General features: G+C 36.0%; 1 protein-coding gene across 1 annotated transcript; it reads left to right on the top strand.

Annotated features, from left to right (window-relative positions):
* Positions 1-20,447: 20,447 nt before the first annotated feature.
* LOC115982352 lies at positions 20,448-23,187 on the top strand. Its single transcript, XM_031104927.1, has 4 exons — positions 20,448-21,603; positions 21,690-21,860; positions 21,933-22,411; positions 22,488-23,187. The coding sequence occupies exons 1-4, from the start codon at positions 20,802-20,804 to the stop codon at positions 23,016-23,018; spliced, it is 1,983 nt and encodes a 660-aa protein (XP_030960787.1). The 5' UTR covers positions 20,448-20,801; the 3' UTR covers positions 23,019-23,187.
* The last annotated feature ends 621 nt before the right edge of the window (positions 23,188-23,808 follow it).

The raw sequence follows: 23,808 nt of genomic DNA, 5'->3' as shown, positions 1-23,808 counted from the left end.
GCTGTGATTAATAAAGTTGTTTTATTATTATCTAAAATAATGGTAACATGAATATTCGGACATTATCATATAGTCCATGAGATGCATAGTATGTGATTTATGTGGAAAAGTCACAGAAGATATAAAACACAAGTTCTTTGTAAACTCAGAATTTTAGTTCGTAGTTGGTGATGAAATTGGGTGTTTCATCTGCGTAAACAAGAACATATCAACTAAGATGACTTGTCTTGATCATGGAAGTGGAGACTTCTAGTTGACATGTTTTAAGATTTAAGACATATTGAATTGGATCGCTGTGAGACTTATTATTCTCCTAACAACTGTCAAATGAATAATAAATCTCACGACTTCTATTTATATGAACTCTTAATCCTGAGAAAATAATGGACATGATCATGAAATGTAGGTTACTTTGATATATCAGGAGTGAAATCAAAGTCACGATCAAAACCTCAGTATGTTGGGCAGCCACATTTAGTGTTGATGGAACATATATTTTCAAGATGGAATTCATAATCTCTTAACGGAGATATAAAATATTCATTTAAGATAAGTTTAATGGGTTTGGTTATTCAAAATGTTAGGCCTAACTACTTTAGTAAAGAGTTACTAAAGTATATATTTATGAAATTGGATTTCATAAATATATGATGAAAAACTTAAAGGATTAAACCAGGTACTCAAGAATTAAGATGTAGTAATCTTCAAAGTAGCAGTCTACATTCATGACTTTGTATTACTACGAATATTTAATGAAGGGGTTGCATGTACAATAAAGTCTTGGGATATAATTTATTAATAAGGCCTAGAGTGCAATTATATTTATATAGTGATATTAAATATAATTAATAGTAAATTTGGACTTCTCAAGAGTCGACAGAAAAGCTCTAGGCCCATTGGAGCTAGTGTCTTATTTGTTCCCTTTTGGTCCCACTCCAAGCCACATACTAAAACCCAATTGGAAAGGCCTAAAAGGCTAGCCTAATTAGATAATCAGTTATAAGGAGAGAAACATACAGAATTTTGTATGAGAATGAAATGGTTTGTATGTGAGTGTTGGACACTCTCTAATTCTCCTTTGAACACATTCATAAAAACTAATTGAGAGACTACACTTCTTGAGCACAAGTGGAATTGGAGTAAAGATTAAAAGTGTTCTCAAAAACTTCTGATCTTTGGTTTTGAATTTCACCGCACCAAAGTACACTCTCTTGTTCCTATATTCTGAAACTTATATAGTACATGTTATCAATTGCGAATGAAGTAGATCCGTTAATTTTCCGCTGCGTATGATTTGTATGTGATACAAACATGTGTTTTTTCAACAATTGGTATCAAAGTGGTTTTCAATTTCGAATCTGTATAACATGTTTTGTGAGTTTTAGAATTGGAGATAATAATTTCATGTTGTTAGAAGATTATATATAAATATATATATATATATATATATATATAAAATTTTCTGCATGGTTGTTGAAATTATTATTTGATAAAACTGATATTGATGTTATGACGTTGTTTAAATTTGAATTTAAGTATGTTAAATTGAATTTTAAGGCTATAGCATCAATGGAATTTAGTTTTGATATCAATCTATGTCTATCATGTTCATATGATGGTTGTTTGTTCATGAAAAACCGTTGAGAACTGCCTTAGAAAAATTATGGAAAAGTCAGGTTTCACGAGATTCGATCAATTGAAAATTACTTTCGATCAATCGAGTGAAACAGTGACCAATCTGCTTGATTCGATTGATATTTGATTGTTAGTCAATCAATCGAATATTCTTTTTAGATCAATCGAGCAACGATCGAGTACCAATTGAGCCAGGCAGATTGTTTTGTGACAATTTTCTAATTTTTTTCGACTGATCGAGAAACACATTCGATCAATTGAAAATGGGGAATTTTGAATTTTTCTAAGTGTTTTCACATGGATAAAGTGCAAGGCTGTGTGTAATTAGATTACACATGCTTTATAATTAAAAACCTTTCTTTTAAAACATCTAGTGGGAGAGAGATACAAGGGTTGGATCTCGCGGCCTCCATTGTCGGTTCATAGTAGTATGAAATATATACTTTGTCTTTGCTTTGAGCTTGGCATTCCATGCGGAGAGTATTTATTTAATGGTCCTACAAGATTGAATTTCCTGATTTATAGTGGTTTGATCAAACACCTTGTCTTAGCCTTGAGCTTTGCATTCCATGCGGAGGGTGTTTTGAATCATGGTACTACAAGATAAACTTGTTTATGGTAGATGAAATGTGGCTACACATGATTCTAGATAATGGCATACACTGGACTAAATATTATAGTATACTATGCTGAGTTCTTTCTATTATTATTTAGAGGTCAAATGTATAACGGCATATTATTAGTGTTTGCTAAGAGTTATCATGATAGCACTAATAATGAGAATAGTTCTCAATCAATCATAGTAATTGATGTTCACTCTATGCTGAGGGATATTGAATATGGGATGGGGTTGTTGTTGTATATATTATATTATGGTTTTATTAAGGTTCCATACTATATGTTTATATGCTAAATTGATAATGTCCAATTTACTTATTATATTCATGTTTATTGTTTTCAGATTTGAACATGGCATCGTTTAGCCCACTTGTTACTATTTTTAATCAAAACAAACTGATTGGATCCAAATACATTGATTGGAAAAGAAATTTGGACATTGTTCTTACTGCTGAAGAGCACAAATATGTGCTTACCCAACCATGTCCTGGCTTTCCATCATTAGATGCTCCTCTTGAGGAAAAATAGCGATATGATCGTTGGCTGAAATCTAATGAGATGGCCAAGTGCTACATCCTAGCATCTATCTCAAATGTTCTACAGCATCAAATGCAAGATGTAGAACTAGCTTCGGACATAAGGCTAAGTCTGAAGGAGATGTTTGGTGAGCAAGGCCATTCTGCAAGGCAAGAAACTATGAGGCAAATTTATAATACCAAAATGAATGATGGCACTTCAGTGAGGGAGCATTGTCTTAAGATGATCTCTAATCTAAATACACTGGAAGTTTTAGGTGCCGATATTGATGGAGAATCCCAAGTGGATATGATACTCTAGTCACTACCAGAATCATTCAAGGAATTCAGACTTAATTATAATATGAACAAAAAGATTTATTCATTGTATGAACTAATGAATGAATTGGTAGTGGCGGAAGGCATTCTTGGTACAACCAGTGTTGATGCTAACATGGTTGAAGCTTTTACTTCTCAACCTAAGCCAAAAGGCAAGGGTAAGAAGAAGAAGAAGAAGGACTTCACCAAGCAAGATGGTAAACAAATTGCCTTAGGAGTTGCCAACAAAGGAAAGTGTTTCCATTGTGGTGAGAAAGGACATTAGAAGAGGAATTGTCCAAAATTTAGAGCTGCCAATAATAAGGGTATGAAAAGTTCATTCCTCTTTGAAATATGTTTAGTACAAAATCTCACGGATTCCTGGTGTGTGGATTCAGGTTGTACTAATCATATTTGCAATTCTTTGCAGGGGTTCCAGGAGACTAGAAAACTAAATGAAGGGGAATTGTTTCTTACATTGGCCGATGGGAGCAGGATTCCGGTTGTAGCTATTGGAGTGTTTAATTTATGCTTTGAGTCTAGGGTTTTAATATTGGAAGACTGTTTATATGTACCTAATGTTCCTAGGAATTTAATTTCTGCAACTTATTAAGGTAAACATGGATATTGTGTTATCCTGAAGGACAATGTTGTAATAAAGAAGGGTAAAGTGTTTATTTGTTCTGGCAATATTGTTGATGGTCTTTATATTTTAACTCCTGATAAGCATGAATTATATAATTCTGAATTAGATAATAATTCACATGTGAAATCATTAAGGAGAAAGTTTCCTTCTACTAGTGATGCTTATCTTTGGCATTTACGTTTGGGTCATGTTAATTCAAATAGGATTCAAAGACTAATCAAAGATGGTTTTTTAGAGCCATTGGACTTTGATGGATTTTCAGTTTGTGAATCTTGTTTGGAAGATAAAATGACCAAACGGCCTCTTAATGCAAAAGGTAGAAGAGCCTAAGATTTGCTAGAACTAGTGCATTCAAATGTATGTGGTCCTATGTCAACCCAAGCAAGAGGTGGCTATGAGTATTTCATTACATTCACTGATGATTACTCTAGATCTGGTTATGTGTACCTAATGAAACGGAAGTTCGAAGCCTTTAAAAGTTCAAAGAGTTTAGGGCTGAAGTTGAGAATCAATTAGGAAAACGCATAAAGGCCATTCGATTTGATCATGGTGGCAAATACCTTCTTGTGGATTTCAAGGATTACTTAATTGAAAATGGGATTGTATCCCAATTGATTGCACCTGGAACTCCACAACAAAATGGTGTAGCAGAAAGAAGGAATAAGACTCTTTTAGATATGGTTAGGTCCATGATGAGTTATTCAACTCTACCAATTTCTTTTTGGGGATATGCCTTAAATATTGTAACGTATCTTCTAAATTTAGTACCTTCGAAGTTTGTTTCTAAAACACCTGTAGAGTTGTGGAATGGGCGTAAGCCTAGTATGAGACATCTCCATATTTGGGGTTGTCCAGCACATGTGTTGAAAGAAAAGTCTGACAAGTTATAGTCTAAAACAGAAGTGGTTTTCTTTGTAGGGTATCCAAAAGGAACTGTTGGAGGTTTATTCTATAGTCATAAAGAAAATAAAGTGTTTGTTAGCACAAATGCCAAATTCTTGGAAAATGACTATATGAATGATTATACTCCTAGAAGTAGAGTTGTCTCGGCTGAAATGAATGAACCTGTAAATGAACAACCAATGGATGAAACTAGGGATGATGTAGTTGTATTGGATACACCACAAGATATTACTCATGAGATGTCTTGTACACAAGTGCCTCGTCGTAGTGGGAGGATTGTTAGGCCACCTATAAGATTTATAAGTTTGGGAGAAACTTATGAAACTATCTCAAAAGAGGCTAAAACTGATCCTTACACTTATGAAGAGGCAATGAATGATATAGATGCACATCATTGGGTCACAGCTATGAAATCTGAATTAAATGTATTCTAATCAAGTTTGGGATCTTGTAAAGGTGCCTAACGACATTAAACCTGTTGGTTACAAATGGGTTTACAAGAGGAAGAGAGGGATAGATGGAAAGGTTGAAACCTTTAAAGCAAGGCTAGTGGTGAAAGGGTATACACAAAAAGAAGGTATTGATTATGAAAAAATCTTTTCACTAGTAGCAATGCTTAAATCTATCATAATTCTCTTATCCATTGCTGCTCATTATGATTATGAGATCTGGCAAATGGATGTCAAGACTACATTTCTTAATGGCAATCTTGAAGAAGAAATCTATATGATACAACTGGAATGTTTCATAGCAAAGAACCAAGAGCATATGGTATGCAAATTGAAAGATCCATTTATGGACTTAAGCAAGCATCTAGGTCATGAAACATTAGATTTGATTAAGCAATCAAGTCATTTGGTTTTGAACAAAATATTGATGAACCATGTGTGTACAAAAGACATCGAGACAAAGTAGTAATGTTCCTAGTGCTTTATGTTGATGATATTCTACTCATTAGAAATGATGTAAGGGTAATGTCATCGATAAAGGTTTGGTTGTCAAGCCAATTTGATATGAAGGACTTGGGTGAGGCTAACTTTATTCTAGGGATCAAGCTTTGGCGAGATTGCAATAAAATGTTAGGCTTGTCACAAGCTGGATATATAGATAAGGTTCTAGAACGGTTTAGCATGCAAAACTCCAAGAAAAGATTTTTTCCTTTTAGACATGGAGTTCCTCTGTCTGATGACCAAAGGCCTAAGACTCTTGAGGAAGAAGATATGATGAGACAAGTTCCCCGTGCTTCTGCAGTAGGAAGTCTCATGTATGCCATGCTTTATACTAGACTAGATATTTGTTATTTAGTTGGCATGGTCAGTCGATATCAATCAAATCTAGGACCAAAACATTGGCAAGCTGTAAAGCATATTCTCAAGTATCTACAGAGAACGAGAAATTATATGCTTGTTTACCGGTGTGAGGATTTGATACCTGAATGCTCTAGAATGTGTAAAAACATGAGCTATTTAGACCCCCAAATTAAAATTACGGCTCGATAGATTTTACTCTAACTTATACTAAGTGCGGAAAAGAGTAAATGCGAGCGTACAAACAAACAAACTACTCTAACCCATATTCATAATAACACAGCAGTAAAATGAAAGGTAAAAGAGTAGGGAAGAAAGATGCAAACACAAGATAACATGCCGATGTGTTATCGAAGAGGAAACCGAAGAACTCGGTGAAAAACCTCTCCACCGCCCTCCAAGCGGTAATTGATCCACTAGACAATCAATTGGGATACATGGTTTAACAAGAGACCCTCCAAGCCTAATCTACCCACTGTACCTAAGCCCTCCAAGCTCCTACTCCAACAAGGCTTCTCGGAACCGTGTCTTGTCTAGCTCTCTAGATCCCGCAATGCGCCCGATTGCATCCACCAAAGCTTGGCTTCTTCCAATACTTCCCAGCAACACCAAATCCTCACTTGACACTTTGAAAGGGTGTGGTAAGTGTTTGGGCTATCAACCTCTCAAAGGTATGGAAATGGAGAGGTAAGAGTTGAGGAAAATCCACAAGCAATTATGTAGAGACATGTGGGTATAACAATCTCTAACTCTTAAGGTTTGTGGCAAGGGTTTTCTCTCAGAAGCACTCCTCAACATTTGTGGGTAATGTGGGTATATATAGTGTGGGTACAAAAAGTGTGTATCAGATAGGACAATCTGGCAAAACAGAATGTTTTGCGAGTGTCTCGTGGGAAGGCCTTACCCGCGAGCTACTCGGGAAACACAGCTATCTCCATCCTGTTCTGACTCTTCGCATTCCAATCATGTGCAAGACACATGCATCATTTCGCGGGATGCTTAGTCACGAGCTACTCGCGAAAACTCTTTAGTCTTCAATTTGCTTGAGTCTTCACACTCTCTCTCTCTCACACACAACCCTTACAATTAAATCTCACAATAAATATAGGGTACAAAAGATTGAATAAAATTACAATCAAATTTGGCACGGAATTAAAGCCAATAAAACAGATAGTTGTAAATTACAACTTTACAATACCTATTGGTTATACAGATTCAGATTTTCAATCAGATCTTGATTTCAGAAAGTCCACTTCAGGTTGTGTATTCACCTTGGGAGGTGGAGCCATAAGTTGGAGGAGTGTTAAGCAATCTTGTATTGCTGACTCCACCATGGAAGCTGAATATATTGTTGCTTGTGAAGTAGCAAAGGAAGCTGTTTGGCTCAAGAAATTCCTTTCTGATATTGGTGTTGTGAGAATGGAGCAAGTTCCTATCACATTTTTTGAAATAATAATGGAGCGGTTGCACAATCCAAAGATCCAAGGAATCACAAGAATTTTCTTTCCCCTCAGTTGCTGCTCTCTTCTTTGTAATTTCTTTTCTCCTCCTACTAGAGCTCTATGATTTCCCCAAGTTCTCTCTCTCTCTCTCTCTCTCTCTCTCTCTGATTTCTAAAGCTTGTTGGTGTTCTTATTATTTTTGCTACCCACAAAATTTTCAAATTTGCCATATTTGCAAGTACTAATCCTGTACAAACTACTAAGAGGTTATTTGCTCTAAATGAAGGTAATTTTAGGGAGGGATTTCAAGACTTGAATAATAATTTCCAAACAAATATCATATGTATGTGGAAGACGATACCAACGTTGTTGGAGAATGTCATTAGTCCATAATTTTCTTCCTCCTGAGAATACCTTTAAACATGGTTTCTTTGGATTTTCATTCTTTAATTCCACTAACCTAACTAATTAATCACCTATTAGCACGTTAGTTATGTGCAAATACTAACTATACACGATTCGTAGCATTGTAAGTTGTTAACACGTAAACGACCAGCAACATCCTATAGACGGACAAAATTGGCTTCTGCCCTTTCCGGGCAAAATAAATAGCATTCTACCCCCTTTCCCAAACTAATTAGGGAAATTCCCCTCTTTTGAAACTCGACTTTCTCAAAATCGAGTTAAGTCCTATAGTGACGTTTTTAAGGACCTATAGTGACGTTTTTAAGGACCTATAGTAGAGTTTTTTAACTCGAGCTCCATGAACTCGAGTTATAGGTAAAAAACTTGCATAGAACTCGAGTTCATGAAGCTTGAGTTACAAAACGCCACTATAGGTCCTTAAAACATCACTATAGGCTCCTTAAAACGCCACTATAGGGCTCCATTTTTTTTTTAACTTGATTTTGAGGAAGTCGAGTTTCAAAAGAGAGGCATTTCCCTAATTAGTTTAGGAAAGGGAGTAGAATGCTATTTATTTTTCCCGAAAAGGGCAAAGGCCAATTTTGTCCCCCTATAGACATGTCATAGATGACAAAAACTCCTAACACTACTTGTCATTCAGTATTGATCTTCATCCTTAATAATCCTAGTTTGTGTTTCACTCAAACCTAGATTTACTTTAATTCCTTAGACTTTTTTTTTTTCACAAAAATAAAATAATAAATTATGCAAGTGAGTCCAACAATACTTTTGTGTAGTGAACATATTATTAGTTTTCAAGATTAGGAAAAACTAAGATTGGGAAAAAGTAAAATCATCTCAATTATGGCCCTTCATATTTAATCTTTCTTTAAATTACCATTTTTTTCAATTGATAAAATTGTGTCTAAGCTTTTGCACATTATTTACGTTTTATTTATCAACTTCCCATTTTATTTGCTAATATTTTAGCTACATTATGATTTTTCTTTTTAGATATGGATTCAAATACACTTAATTCTCAAGGTCCTTCTAAATGAAAGTGGACTCTTATCAAAGATTTGGAACTAGTGGAGGTTTTGGTAGAATATCACCATGAAAGAGAAGGTAACCCTGAGAATAAGTTTAAGCCTAGTTAGATATTTGAAGTCTTGGATGGAAAGATTTCTACCAAATTACCTAATATTGGGTAAATAGCAAAACCAAATATTGAATCAAGATTGAGGACTTTGAAAAGATTGAGTAATTTACCATTGTTTAAGTAAGATTGTCATTTATTGGTCAAATTTTACACGTGTATGATACTTGATTGAAGACTCACAAGAATTTTTGATGGACCAATTGATCACCGATGTAGCTACTTCTTAATTTCTATGCAATGAAATGAAAGAAATTTTATTTATAGGAAAAAAAGAAAAAGAAAGAAGAGATATTAGGTTTGTTGGAGGTCCTTTGTTCAAGAGTGGGTTTGTTAAACAAATCCTTATCAAAAGTGTATTGTAATTTTAAAATAAGGGTATTTTAGACAATTTGATTTAAAATGCTTTCATTACGTTGTTTCTGAGGTTCTATTCTTGTGTTGTTACAAAATAAATAAATAGTAATAAGTATTATATTACAACATCTTGTATTCCTTATAATACCTATTCCTATTCCTATGCAATCATCATTATAGTCTACCAAATGTGCCATAAGCTCATTGGCTATGTTTTTTCTTAATATAATGAAGATATTAATTATTCTTGTTAAGATTAAATCTTAAAAATCATCTATTGTCTCTTACTATGTATAGTAAAGTTATTGTTTAAAAAAATGTATTATAAATGTATTAATTATTGTTGCTAATATTAATAATTTTTGTTAAGAGAATTTAATTATTATTGCTTAGATTACTATATATAGATATATATATATATATATATATGTGGGGGGGTACAAGACCGGGAGGCCCATGTCAATGTCTACATTGGGCCAAGGGCCCAGTCCAAGGAAAAACCCCTCCTCGGCCATGGGAAGAACCCTCCTTGGTCATGGATGTAGCCGAGGACGAAGGGAGTAACCTGCTACTGGTAGTGACACTCCGGGTCATTCCACGGAACAAGAAAAGTACTAAAACAGAAAATGACAACAAAGAAAATAGAAATGTCTAAGGGAAAGGCTGCCATTATGGCATTTAGTGCCTTGAACCTGACATAGCCATGCTTTTCTGCCTTTACAACCACTCCCAACAACTGGAGGGAAGGGCTAATGGGACAGGTATCAGCACTAGGAACCCAATTCAGGAAGAAGGAAACTACTATAAAAGAGGGTGAAGGGAGACAGAAACGGGGGGGCTAAGACCCCTACCACACAAGAGCCACCAGAAAAAGCTCCTTGGACCGAGCCGAGGACCATCATTCTTTGATAAACCCAGTTCACCTCAACTTGATCTTGAAAAACACCGTGTTAACTATTGTCCAAACACTAAAGTCTAGCTCAGACCCGCTCTCTACAAATTCATTGTACCGGACTCACTGGTCTAAGGTCCTATACATCTTGGGCTCAGGCTGAAAAACGTGACCCTACAATATATATATTGTATTTACTCGTTTAAATTATTTTATTTGACAGTTCAGCTAAACTTTGACAACTTATTGGTGTCTTTGTAATTCATTAAGAATAATTTTTGTTGTGTCTTTTGCATGACTCTATTACGAATTCGACACAACAATGCAATCAATAATTAAAAATAAAAAAAAAAAAATTTCTTCACTTCCTATTGTTCCATGGTTGGGCCCCAAATAATATTATCACCAAAATTAGCAATCCAAAATAATAATCACACACAATAACACAAATATTTACGTGGAAACCCCTTTTTCCTTGAAGGAAAAACTACGAGACAAATTTCAAATAATTTCACTATTATCAAATCCATTACAATAATTCTCAAGTTTATGCCTAACTTGAGATTCACCAATTTGATATTAAATCTTCTTGTGTATGTCTCACGGCTAAAGAAAAATCTCATTATTTTTCTTTGCTCTCACACACACTCTCTTTGTGTCTCACTGCTAAAGAAAACCCGTCTTGTTTTTCTTTACTCTCTCACACACTAATTATTTATCTCAAAGGTGGCAACATTTTACTCTCTCCTCTCTACCTTTCTTCTTTGTTTCTTTCTCTTTTCCATGTAACTCTCCTTAGCTATCTTCTCGAATGTGGTAACACTTTGCTCTCCTTTCTAGCTTTCTTCTCTTATTCTTTTTCTTCTCCACGTAGCTCACCTTGGCTGTCTTTATCTATGCGGCACCTCTTTCTTTGGTACTTTGCAACATCAAACAAAACTTCAAAATTCCCCTTGATTTGTGTGCTTTACAAAAAACTTTGTTGACCAAACCCAAACCTTGTTGTCTCCCTCCTTACATTACCTCCCAAGTGAAAATCCTTTTCTCTCTCTCTCTCTCTCTCTCTCTCTCTCTCTCTCTCTCTCTCTCTCTCTCTCTCTCTCTCTTCTCTCATGCTCTATTTTCCTTCTCCCTATAGGGAGGACTCTTGGGCCAAAACCATCAAATTCTTGGTAGCATTATCTATTCATAAGACCCTTTTCCTATTCCCTTTAGAACAAAGAATATATTACTTCTTTAACAAGAAATAGACTTTCCTTTCATACTAAGGAATAGTCTTTCCTTCCACACCAAGGAAATCCAAATTAATTTTTCTTTCTTCAACTAGGAAACCTAACTGACTTTAAGTCACAATTGGAATTTGAGGCAATTTCCCAGCACCATGCCCCACTTCTACTACCTCACACTTAATTGTTTTTTAATCTTTACACTTCACTATCCAAATAATTTTTCCTTTTTCGAGATTGAAGATCAACAAATTAATAATTGTTATTGTTGGGTTTGCTATTTTTTCTAGATTTTAGATCAAATTGGTTTGTTGTTGTTGTTGTTGTTTTTTTTTTTTTTTTTTTAATTGTCAAAATAAAGGTTAGTGTTGAATTAGTTTGTTGTTGAGCCTTTTTTTTTAAGTATTCAAAATTTCATTTTAGGGTTGTTAAAACAAAAACAAAAAAAACAAAAAAAAAAAATTAAATATAAAATTTTTATGAAGCCCCTAGATACAATGTGGCAAAAAAACTTGTATGCATATCTTTTACATAACAACATGTGTAGTCATAATTGAGTTTGCAATAAGGAGACCTTACTTTCTAAATAATCGTAACAATGACAGCTCCAAGAATATTTTTTAGGGAGCTCATTAAAATTTGTATTGAAAAGGTTGATAAGAACCTTTTTGTAAATAATCATCATAAACATTAGAATGATAAGATGAGACATTTTCTTACAGTCCATGATCTATAGGAAGATTTTTCAAGTCAACACGAATTCTCTTAGAAGATGAATATTAGGTAGAAGATGAATCTTACGATACGTGATTTTCTTATAAAAAAATTATTCATAGTACTAGTAAGAGAAAAAATGATAAACTATAAGTTCATTGGATATATTGTTTCTTAGTATAAAGAAGATATTAATTATTATTGCTAAAATAAAATTTTGAAAATCATCTATTGTCTCTTAGTATAGGAAAAGTTTTAGGTACTCTTATAGCATGGAGAAATGGTGCTCCCTCCAACATTCATGATAGACCTCACAATGAATTTAATGAGTGGATCTCACATGAATGTGAGAGGAAGGAGCACAATTCTCCGTGTTCCGGGAGTACCTATGAATTACTCCTTAGTATAATAAAGTTATTAATTATTGTTGTTCAGTGAAATTTAATTATTATTGCTTAGAATACTTTAATTTATTATTTATTAGTTTTTAGCTATACACTTTTCAATTCTTTTATTTAACAATTCAACTCAACTTTGACAACTTATTGATCTTTGTAATTCATTAAGAATAGTTTTTGTTGTGTCTTTTACATGACTATTAAGAATTCAATACAACAATACAATTATTAAAAAATAAAAATTATCTTTAATCCCCATTGTCCCACGCCTCACTTCCACTAGTCCTACAATGAATGCATATAGGCATATTAATTGTTAAGCAGTGTCTTGATCTTGTACATAGTAGTTTGTATATAGACTGTTAATCTATGTGTAGCATAGAGTAGCAGTGCATAAAAACAACTTGTCATTTATGCAGTAGAGATGATTAGTTAGTTTGTTTTTCTGTTTTGACACTTGTCCTTTTTGTATTGGTTAGATTGATAGTTTGTTAGTTTTGTTATGGTTTCCCGCTACTCTGCTCTCACTATATAAAGGGCAGAGCTTGATATTTATCAATACAATACAATCGTTCACAATATCTCAGCTCCTACTTTCTCTCTTCTCTGTGTGATTCTCGTTCTACCATTGTAGGACCTTGAGCTAGTGTGTAATTTCAACATGGTATCAGAGTTGAACTAATTTAGAGAGTCTTCAAATCTGAGTCTTTAAATTTAATATTCTCTGAGCTTTCTAGTTCAATTTCATCTTGTTCTTCTTAGTGCCTTTTTCTTCAAATCAAGTAGAAATTTTCTTGATTGTATTTCTCTCGATTCTTGCACTAAGTTCTCTTTCTAAATCTTGATTTCTTTTTGTACATTGGTAAATTGAAATTCTAGATTTAGGGTTTTTCAATTACCAATTTGTGGTTTCTGTAGTTGCTTTCTCATTCATCAAGATCTTGAATTGAATCTTGATTTGATTAATCAACAAGTTTCAGAGTTGATTTCTTGTTCTAAAGAATCTTGATTTCTAGAAAATCAATTCTTGTTTACTTCTCTATTCATTCCTATTTTTGGGATTGTGAATCTTGATCAACTATTTCTTTTGTTGGATAATTGCACTAAGTATGGCTGATAGTGCTTCTAGTTCTTCTGTCCCAACTGTCCAGCCTTGGGAAAATGCACCTAGTCCTTATTTGTTGTCTAATAGTGATAATCATGGCATGTCCCTTGTTGTTCAACATCTCACTAAGGAGAATTACAATACTTGGAGTAGAGCAGTCCTTATTTCTTTGGATGTGAAAACCAAGTTAGGCTTCATTGATGGGTCAATTCCAAAACCTTAGTCAGTTGACCATCCTTATTGCACAGCTTGGTGCAAATGTAATAGCATAGTTTTGGCTTAGTTGTTCAACTCTGTCTCTAAGGATCTACAACCTAGTGTGGTGTACTTCAAGACAGCAAGGGAGGTTTGGCTTAGGAGGAAGGAAGTTAGTTCTTTGACTTAGGAGGATTTGAGTATTAATGCATACTACACCAAATTTAAGGGACTTTGAGATGAATTTTCTAACTACAGAACCTATACTTGTTGTCACCTAGCGGAGGATTGTACCATGTCTTTCTTGATGGGGCTAATTGATACTTATGTAGGAATTCGAGGCCAGATTTTGCTTATGGATCCTATACCCTCTTTGAGTAAGATCTTCTCTCTTTTACTTCAAGATGAGAAGCAATGGAAGGTTGGTGCTGGGAAGAAGGTCTTGACTAACACAGCAGCAACATTGGCAGCAATGGGGGCCAAGAATGGCACTACCAAGAATTTCACCAAGCCAAAGTCTGGGAGGCCTTAATGCACTTATTGTGGTGCTATGGGACATGTAGTTGACAAGTGCTATAAGCTACATGGTTACCCCTCTGGCTACAAGTTCAAAAACAAAGGTCAATCCTTTGAAAATAATGTCGCTGCTGCTGAGGATGGTTCAAGTGGGGCTGTCACACTCACTAGAACTGAATATCAATAGTTGGTTGGTTTGCTAAATTCCCAATGCCACTTTGGTACTCAGGCCCCACCAGAAGTAGCTACAGACACTCATTAAGTTGCCAATATCATTACTCAGCCCTCATTTGGTTTTCAAGGTCAAGAGTTATTAGGTATATGGTCCTATTCATCTCTAGAATATTTTGTCTTTTCTTCAACTGTCGACACTTCACACATTAGCTGTTAGGATTAGTGCCCTTAAATCCTATTATATGATACTATGTATCATATTAAGTATGACATTATGTATGACTTAATATTATGATTAATAAATTTGTTTTATTATTATTTGAAATAATGGCAACATGAATATTCGGACATTATCATATAGTCCATGAGATGCATAGTATGTGATTTAGTCACAGAAGATATAAGTCACAAGTTCTTTGTAAACTCAGAATTTTAGTTCGTAGTTGGTAATGAAATTGGACATTTCATCTGCGAAAACTATAACATATCAACTACGATGATTTGACTTGATCATGGAAGTAGAGACTTCTAGTTAATATGTTGATATGTTTTAAGAATTAAGACATATTGAACTGGACCATTGTGAGATTTATTATTCTCCTAACGACTGTCAAATGAATAATAAATTTCACGACTTATATTTACATGAACTCTTAATCTTGAGAGAATAATGGACCTAATCATGAAGTGTAGGTTGCTTTGATATATTAGGAGTGAGATCTAAATTAACAGTCAAAACCTCAGTATGTTGGGCAGCCACATTTAGAGTTGATGGAACATATATTCTCAAGATGGAATTCATAGTCTCTTAACGGAGATACAAAATATTCCCTTGAGATAAGTTTAATAGGTTTGTTATTCAAAGAGTTAGGCCTAACCACTTTGATAAGAAATTACTAAAGTATATATTTATAAAATTGGATTTCATAAATATATGATGAATAACTTAAAAGGATTAAACTAGGTACTCAAGAATTAAGATGTAGTAATCTACAAAGTGACAGTCTACATTTATGACTTTGTATTACTATGAATATTTTATGAAGGGGTTGCATGTACAATAAAGTCTTGGGATATAATTTATAGATAAGGCCTAGAGTGCAACTATATTTATATAGTGGTATTAAATATAGTTAATGATAACTTTGGACTTGTCAAAAGTTGACAGAAAAGCCCAAGGCCCATTGAAGCTAATGTCTTATTTGTCCCTTTTGGTCCCACTCCAAGCCACATTCTAGAGCCCAATTAGAAAGGCCCAAAAGACTAGCCCAATTAGATAATCAGTTATAAGGAGAGAAACATACAGAATTTTGTAATGAACAACTTACATGAAATGGTGTATGTGAGTGTTGGACACTCTTTAATTCTCCCTTGAACATTTCATATAACTGATTGAGAGACCACACATTTTGGGCGTTAGTGGAATTGGAGTGCAGATTAAAAGTGTTCCCAAGTGATTATAATCTTCGTTTTGAAATTCACCACACCAAGGTACACTCTCTTGTTCTTGAATTCTGAAATTTACATAATGCATGTTATCAATTGCGAATGAAGTAGATCCGTTAATTTTCTGCTGCATATATGAATATTTCCATCAAATGGTATCAAAGCGGTCTTCAATTTCGAATTGTATAACATGTTTTGTGAATTTTGGAATTAGAAATTATAGTTTCATGTTGTTAGAAGATTACACATTTAATTTTCTACATGGTTGTTGAAACTATGATTTGATAAAAACTAATACTGATGTTATGATGTTGTTTAAATTTGAATTTAAGTATGTTAAATTGATCTTTAAGGCAATAGCATCAATGGAATTCAATTTTGATATCATTCTCTGACTATCATGTTCGTATGTTAGTTGTTTGTTCAAGAAAAACCATAGAAAACTGCCTTAGAAAATTTCTGGAAATTCGAGTTTCACGAGTTTCGATCGGTTGAAAATCACTTTCGATCGATCGAGTGAAATAGTGATTAGACTTTTTAAATAGATTGATTTTCGATTGCTAGTCAATCAATTGAATTTGTTTTTTGATCGATCGAGAGGCAATCGAGTATCAATCGAACAAGTCAGGTGGTCAAGTTCGAATTTTTAAATTTTTTCGATCGATCCAGGGGCACATTCAATCGATCAAAAGAAGGAAAATCAGAATTTTTTTTCTAAGTGTTTTCACATGTTTAAAGAGCAAGGCTACGTGTAATTAGATTATGCATGTTTTATAATTAAAAACCTTTCCTTTAAAACATCTAATGGAAGAGAGATACAAGGGTTGGATCTCACGGCCTTCATTATCAGTTCATAGTAGTATGGGTAAACACCTCGTCTTGGCGTATATGCCTCGCGATCCCAAAGGAGGGTATTTGCTTCATAGTACTACAAGATTGAACTATCCTATTTAAAGTAGTGTGGACAAGCACCTCGTCTTGGCGTATATGCCTCGCGATCCCAAAGGAGGGTGTTTTGTTCCATGGTAGTACAAATTTAAACATTATAAGGGAGATGAAATGTGGCTACACATGATTCTAGATAATGGTATACACTAGACTAAGTGTAATGTTAACCTCCCAAAGGAGCTATGTCATTATTACATAGAGGCTAAAGGTATAACGACATGTTATTAGTGTATGATAAGAGTTATCATGATAGCACTAATAATGAGAATAGTTCTCAATCAATTAATGTGTTTATAATAAACTTGCTACCAAGAAATTATAGACATGGATTGGGTTGTCGTTACATATATTATATTATGGTTTTATTAAGGTTCCATACTGTATGTTTATATGCTAAATTGATAATGTCCAGTTTACTTATTATATTCATGTTTATTGTTTTCAGATTTGAACATGGCATCATTTAGCCCACTTGTAACTATTCTTAATCAAAACAAATTGACTGGATCCAACTATGTTGACTGGAAAAGAAATTTGGACATTGTTCTTACTGCTAAAGAGCACAAATATGTGCTTACTAAACCATGTCCTAGCTTTCCTTCATTAGATGCTCTTCTTGAGGAAAAACAATGATATGATCGTTGGTAGAAATCTAATGAAATGGCCAAGTGCTACATCCTAGCATATATTTCAAATGTTCTACAGCATCAAATGCAGGATGTAGAACTAGCTTCAGACATCATGCTAAGTCTGAAGGAGATGTTTGGTGAGCAAGGCCATTCTGCAAGGCAAGAGACCATGAGGCAAATTTATAATACCAAAATGGCTGAAGGTAGTTCAGTAAGGGAGCATTGTCTTACAATGATCTCTAATCTAAATACATTGGAAGTTTTAGGTGCTGATATTGATTGAGAATCCCAAGTGGATATGATACTTCAGTCACTATCGGAATCATTCAAGGAATTCAGACTTAACTATAATATGAACAAAAAGATTTACTCATTGTTTGAATTGATGAATGAGTTGGTAGCGGTGAAAGGCATCCTTGGTACTTCTAGTGTTGAAGCCGATATAGGTGAAGCTTCTACTTCTCAACCTAAGTCGAAAGGCAAGGGTAGGAAGAAGAAGAAGAAGGACTTCACCAAGTAAGATGGTAAACAAATTTCCTTAGGGGTTGCTGACAAAGGAAAGAAGCTCAAAGGAAAATGCTTCCATTATGGTGAGAAAGGACATTGGAAGAGGAATTGTCCAATATTTAAGGCTGCCAAGAATAAGGATATGAAAAATACATTCCTTCTTGAAATATGTTTGGTATAGAATCCCATGGATTCCTAGTGTGTGGATTTAGGTTATACTAATCATATCTGCAATTCCTTGCAGGGGTTCTAGGAGACCAGAAAGCTTAAAGAAGGGGAGTTGTTTCTTACTTTGGCTGATGGGAGCAGAATTCTGATTGTAGCTGTTGGTGTTTATAATTTATGTTTTGAATCCAGAGTTCTAATATTGGAAGACTGTTTGTATGTACCTAATGTTCGTAGGAATTTAATTTCTGCTACTTGCTTAGGTAAACATCGATATTGTGTTATCCTAAAAGACAATATTGTAATAAAGAAAGATAAAGTGTTTATCTATTCTGGCAATATTGTGGATGGTCTTTATATTTTAACTCCTGACAAGCATGAATTATATAATTCTGAATTAGATAATAACTCTCATGTGAAATGATTAAAGAGAAAGTTTCCTTCTACTAGTAATGCATATCTTTGGTACTTGCGTTTGGGTCATATTAATTCAAATAGGATTCAAAGATTGATCAAAGATGGACTCTTAGAGCCCATGGACTTTGATGAATTTCTAGTTTGTGAATCTTGTTTGAAAGGAAAAATAACCAAACGACCTTTTAATGCAAAAGGTAGAAGAGCCTAAGATTTGCTAGAACTAGTGCATTTTGATGTTTGTGGTCCTATGTCAACCCAAACAAAAGGAGGTTATGAGTATTTCATCACTTTTACTGATGATTGCTTAGGATATGGTTATGTGTACCTAATGAGACGGAAGTTCGAAGCCTTTGAAAAGTTCAAAGAGTTTAGGGTTAAAGTTAAGAATCAATTGGGTAAACGCATAAAGGCCATTCGATTTGATCGTGGTGGCGAATACCTTCTTGTGGATTTCAAGTATTACTTAACTCAAAATGGGATTGTATCCCAATTGGCTACACTTGGAACTCCCTAACAGAATGGTGTAGTAGAAAGAAGGAATAGGACTCTTTTGGAAATGGTTAGGTCCATGATGAGTTACTCAACTTTACCTGTTTTCTTTTGGGGATATGCAATAAAAACTGTAATGCATATTTTGAATTTAGTTCCACCAAAATCTGTTCCCAACATACCTAGGGAATTGTGGAGTGGGCGTAAGCCTAGTATGAAATATCTCCACATTTTTGGGATGTCCAGCACATGTGTTGAAAATGAAGTCTGATAAGTTGGAAGCTAAAATCGAAGTATGTTTGTTTTTAGGATATTCAAAAGAAACAAAGGGTTATTTATTCTATAATCATAAAGATAACAAAGTGTTTGTTAGCACACATGCCAAATTTTTGGAAGATGATTATGTGAATAATTTTAATCCTAGAAATAAAGTTGTTTTGGCTGAAATGAATGAATCTGTAAATGAACAACCAATGGATGAAACTAGAGATGATGTGGTTGTATTAGATACACCACAAGATACTACTCATGAGGTGTCTAGTACACAGGTGCCTCGTCGTAGTGGGAGAATTGTTCGGCCTCCTATAAGATTCATAGGTTTGGGAGAAACTTATGAAGCTATCTCAGAAGACGCTGAATTGGATCCATACACTTATGAAGAGGCAATGAATGATATAGATGCATATCAATGGGTCCAAGCTATGAAATCTGAATTAGATTCTGATATCGCTCCGAATCAGTAAGGTGGATGGCCTGGCTTCGGTGGGCTATCGAAACGGTTGATGGCCTGCAAGGAAGGAAACGCAATCAAAGAGGAGACCGGAGAAGACCGGTCGAACCCCCTCCGATGGAGAAGTTAGTTTTGTAGAGAAGGAAGTTCCAAGTATTTTGGAAAATTGTCTGAGTGAGAATCTTACCTTTGTCGGGTTCAGACCGGTCCCTTATATAGGGAGCCTGGGACGGTTACTTGTCCAATAACCGTTCCAGGATTTGTGGAAACCAACAACTCCGGAGTTAACTACCTCAACGGATATAAAATTGTAACCGCTAATGGAAGTTAACTTATTCGAAGGGTTTGTTGAAAGTCTAAGTGTTGAGCTTCCGTCTGTCTAGCATAGGACGGTTTGGTTCGTCCAAAGATATCTATCGATTGTTCATGGACGAACCTAATGGACGATCATGCCTCATGGAGGACAGTTTATGGAGTGGTGCTATTATTCATGGACGCTTCTTCCTCTTCTGGATAAACTCTGGGATCAATCCTGCGTTGTAGGCTCTGGACGAGCACGTTGGACGAGCTGGAGATGGGAATTATTTTCCGCTTCTCTATCAGTTGCCCCTTTGTCCAAAGGGTCGTCCAGGACATTGTCGTGATTTCAACAAAGTTTCGCTTTTTCGTACGCCACGTGTCACGAAACCGTTGGTTGGCCAGTCGCGTCGATCCCGTTTCCCAAAGAGATCGCCACGTGTCAATCTCTGAGTGGTGAGTGTCGCTTCGTTGACCCTGTTGCTGGGGCCTATAAATAGCGCATTCTCTTTCATGCCCCTCACTTTTTTCCTCATTCTCTTCTGCCAACTCGTCCAAGATTCTCGTCTAGCTCTCGTCCTAGTTTCATCAGGTATTTCCTCTTCCTTTTTTCTTTTTAGGCTCTCGTTTTAAGTCCTCTACATTTCAACCATGCCTTCATCTTCTAGTCTAGAGAGAGAGATAGACGACTACCAGGACGGTTCTTCTGAGAGTGACGGTAGTGTAGATAGTTCGTCCTGTAGTGACTCCTCAGACGAGCATTACTCGTCTGGGGTTCCTGGCATTCCCTTAGAGGAATTTCAGGAACAACGACGTAGGGCGGCTTCTGGATCTGGGGCTAGCTCGTCCAGACAGCCATCAAGTCCTCCTCAAGACGAGGAAGAGGACGAAGATGTAATCTATAGTTGTGCCCCAGAGGTAGCGTCCACCTTAGACGATGCTAAGTTAAAAACTCTTGTAGATAGATACCAAATCCCTAAAGAGCTTAACCCTCGTCTACCCCAGCCTGGAGAATGGTGTTGTTCCCCTTCCTCAGGCTTAGGGGTATACGCTTCTTACCTATTAGCTGGCCTTAGGTTTCCCTTAAACTCTTTCTGCAGAGACCTCTTCCAAAGGTTGGGTATTGGGCCAAACCAGCTCAATCCCAATGGTTGGAGGACGATAGTTGCCATGCAAGTATTATGGCGTGAGGCATTGGAAGGGAACCGTCCAATTACAGTGGACGAGTTCCTTTACTGTTATAAGCCCTCAGAGATCAAAAAATCTGCTGGGTTCTACCAGTTCTCGTCCAGAGGTTCGTATTACAGTTTAATAACGGGCCGTAGTTCGTCTGACCGTCTTTGGAAAAAAGAATTTTTTATTATTTCTGGAAATTGGGCTGGGGACCCAGCTGATGTGGGTATTCCCTCCTTCCCTCCTTTTACCAGCCCTCTAGGTCGTCTTCGCCCTGAGGGTATGTTTTTCTTTCCATTTTATCTTTTTTGTCCTTCAACAAATTTTAATCTGTCACTCGTCTAACCATTTATCTTGGTGATGCAGCTGTCGTTCGTCCACGTTTGGATAAGTTTTTCTTGGATCAGATAGAAGTGGTTCGCACTTTTCCAGGAAGGACTTTCCACGACTTGGTTACTTTTACTCGTCTAGCAACTTGGGGACTTGGTCCAATCCCAACTGCTGAGAATTTAAGTCACGAAGAGCTCACTCGTCGAAGTAAGTGTCGTCCACTATACTTTGTTATTTCAGTTTTTTTTTTTTTTTTTAAATTAATTTTTCTCGTCATAGGGATAAGCACGATGAGGGAAAACAAAGAGAAAACAGTGGCTAGCGGGGACGAAGATGCTGCTGCTCCTACTGTCAAAGTGGCTTCCGTCCAGGCTGGGAAGAGGAAGTCAAAACCAATTTCAAGTACTGTGGACCTGGACGACCTTCCCAGTCGTCGTGGCCACAAGAAGCAAAAACAAAGGCCTTCCCTTCCAAAGGTTCCCAAGTTCGTGCCACCAACAGTGAACTTGGACGAGCCTGTGGTGGACGTGGAGCCCGTCCAAACGATTCATCCTGCTCCGTCTGATCCTCCCCCAGCTCCCAAAACTTCTCAGAAGTCTGGCTCGTCTGAATCCTCTGATCGTCCCTCTAATTTGGTTCTGGACGAGGGTTATGCATGGAGGACGTTCAAAGGGATCGTCACTGATCATGAGGTTAACGAATGCTACAACATGTCAGTGAAGGAGTTTGAGCGTTCTGGCATCCATGACCTTTTCAAGGTAAATTTCTTCCTCGTCCTTGTGTGTAAACATTTAATTTGAATAAAATGTCTAACTCCTTTTCGTCCAAATGCAGGCTATGTCAAAGTTTTATACAGCGACCTGCCAGGCCAAGGAGCTTGCTACAGAGGCCAAGACAGCCAAGGATAAGGCTAAGGAGCTGGGCCATGAGGTTTTGCTTAAGAAGGGGGAGGTCATCAGGTTGACAGAGGATTTTAATCGTCTGCTGGGAAGCGAGACGAAGTTGAAGAACGAAGTAGAGGAGCTCAAAGCTGACAACTTAGAGAAGGATACCCGCATCGTCCATCTCGAGGGACAAGTTTCAGAGCTTACCTCGTCCTTGGAGAAGGCACGTGAGGAAGCAATAGCTGCTTTTAAGAAATCTGACGAGTACAAGAATCGTCTAGACAGTCATTATGCAGCTGGGTATGAAGACTTCCGTGCTGATGCCAAGGAGGCGTATCCTGATTTGGACTTCAACTCGTTCAAGCTCCCTCTTGCTACAGAGAGTTCCGCGTTGCAGACGAGTTCCGAGGACGTCAACATCATGGACGATGCTAACACTGAAGTCATTCAGGACGATCCCAAGACGAGCTTGCCCAAGTGAAATCTATTTCCTTAGAAAGTTTACTTTTATTTGCCTTTTCATAGAAGTGCCTGTTGTTTTGGGCTTTTTACTTCTTCCTTTTTTTTTTAAAGTTTATGCAAGTACAATCATCTCGTCCAGGATTATGGACGAGTTTTATATACATTTTCATATTCAAAACTAAAGGGGTTTTTGGACGTTGGTCGTCCACCCTTAGAATTTCATGAAAGAAATGAATACTTCTACTTTTACTTCCATTGTGTTTGAATATATATGTTTCCAGCTTTATGTATGAAATTCTTATTTTCATCAATGTGTGGTTCGTCCATCTAGGAATTTACTTCACCTCGTCTTGGGCATGGGGGTGAATTTTATTACATCACCAAGAAAGTAAATTGGTTCCTTTTGCCCAGATTTTTCGTTATTCCGAAATTATGGACGATCATTTTGTCGTCCTTGATGATTAGACTTTTTTAACGATTTTTCGTCCAATGTAATGGATTGTTAAGCTAGTTTTGAAGTCTTCGCTCGTCCGCGTCTTGGACGAACACTTTTGGGAATTCATCTCGTCTTGAGGTCTAGACGAGTATTTCCTTTTCATCTCGTCCTTTTTTCTGGACGGATGAAACTTTGCTTTATTTTCAGCTTATTCTTCATCTCGTCCTATGTTCTGGACGGATGAAACTTTGCTTTATTTTCAGCTTATTTTTCATCTCGTCCTATGTTCTGGACGGATGAAACTTCGCTTCAATTTTTAGGTTAGGTTTCACCTCGTCCTATGTTCTGGACGGATGAACCTTAGTTTCAATTT

The sequence above is a fragment of the Quercus lobata genome, chromosome 3 (assembly GCF_001633185.2).
Source record: "Quercus lobata isolate SW786 chromosome 3, ValleyOak3.0 Primary Assembly, whole genome shotgun sequence".
NCBI lineage: Eukaryota > Viridiplantae > Streptophyta > Magnoliopsida > Fagales > Fagaceae > Quercus > Quercus lobata.
This window is presented reverse-complemented; position numbering and strand designations above follow the sequence as displayed.

Excerpts from the sequence above, each read along its gene's own strand:
- LOC115982352 (XM_031104927.1), top strand. The coding sequence starts at position 20,802 with ATGCCTTCATCTTCTAGTCTAGAGAGAGAGATAGACGACTACCAGGAC. Across the intron at positions 21,604-21,689 it reads AGGTCGTCTTCGCCCTGAGG|CTGTCGTTCGTCCACGTTTG; the intron begins GTATGTTTTTCT and ends TTGGTGATGCAG. Across the intron at positions 21,861-21,932 it reads CGAAGAGCTCACTCGTCGAA|GGATAAGCACGATGAGGGAA; the intron begins GTAAGTGTCGTC and ends TTCTCGTCATAG.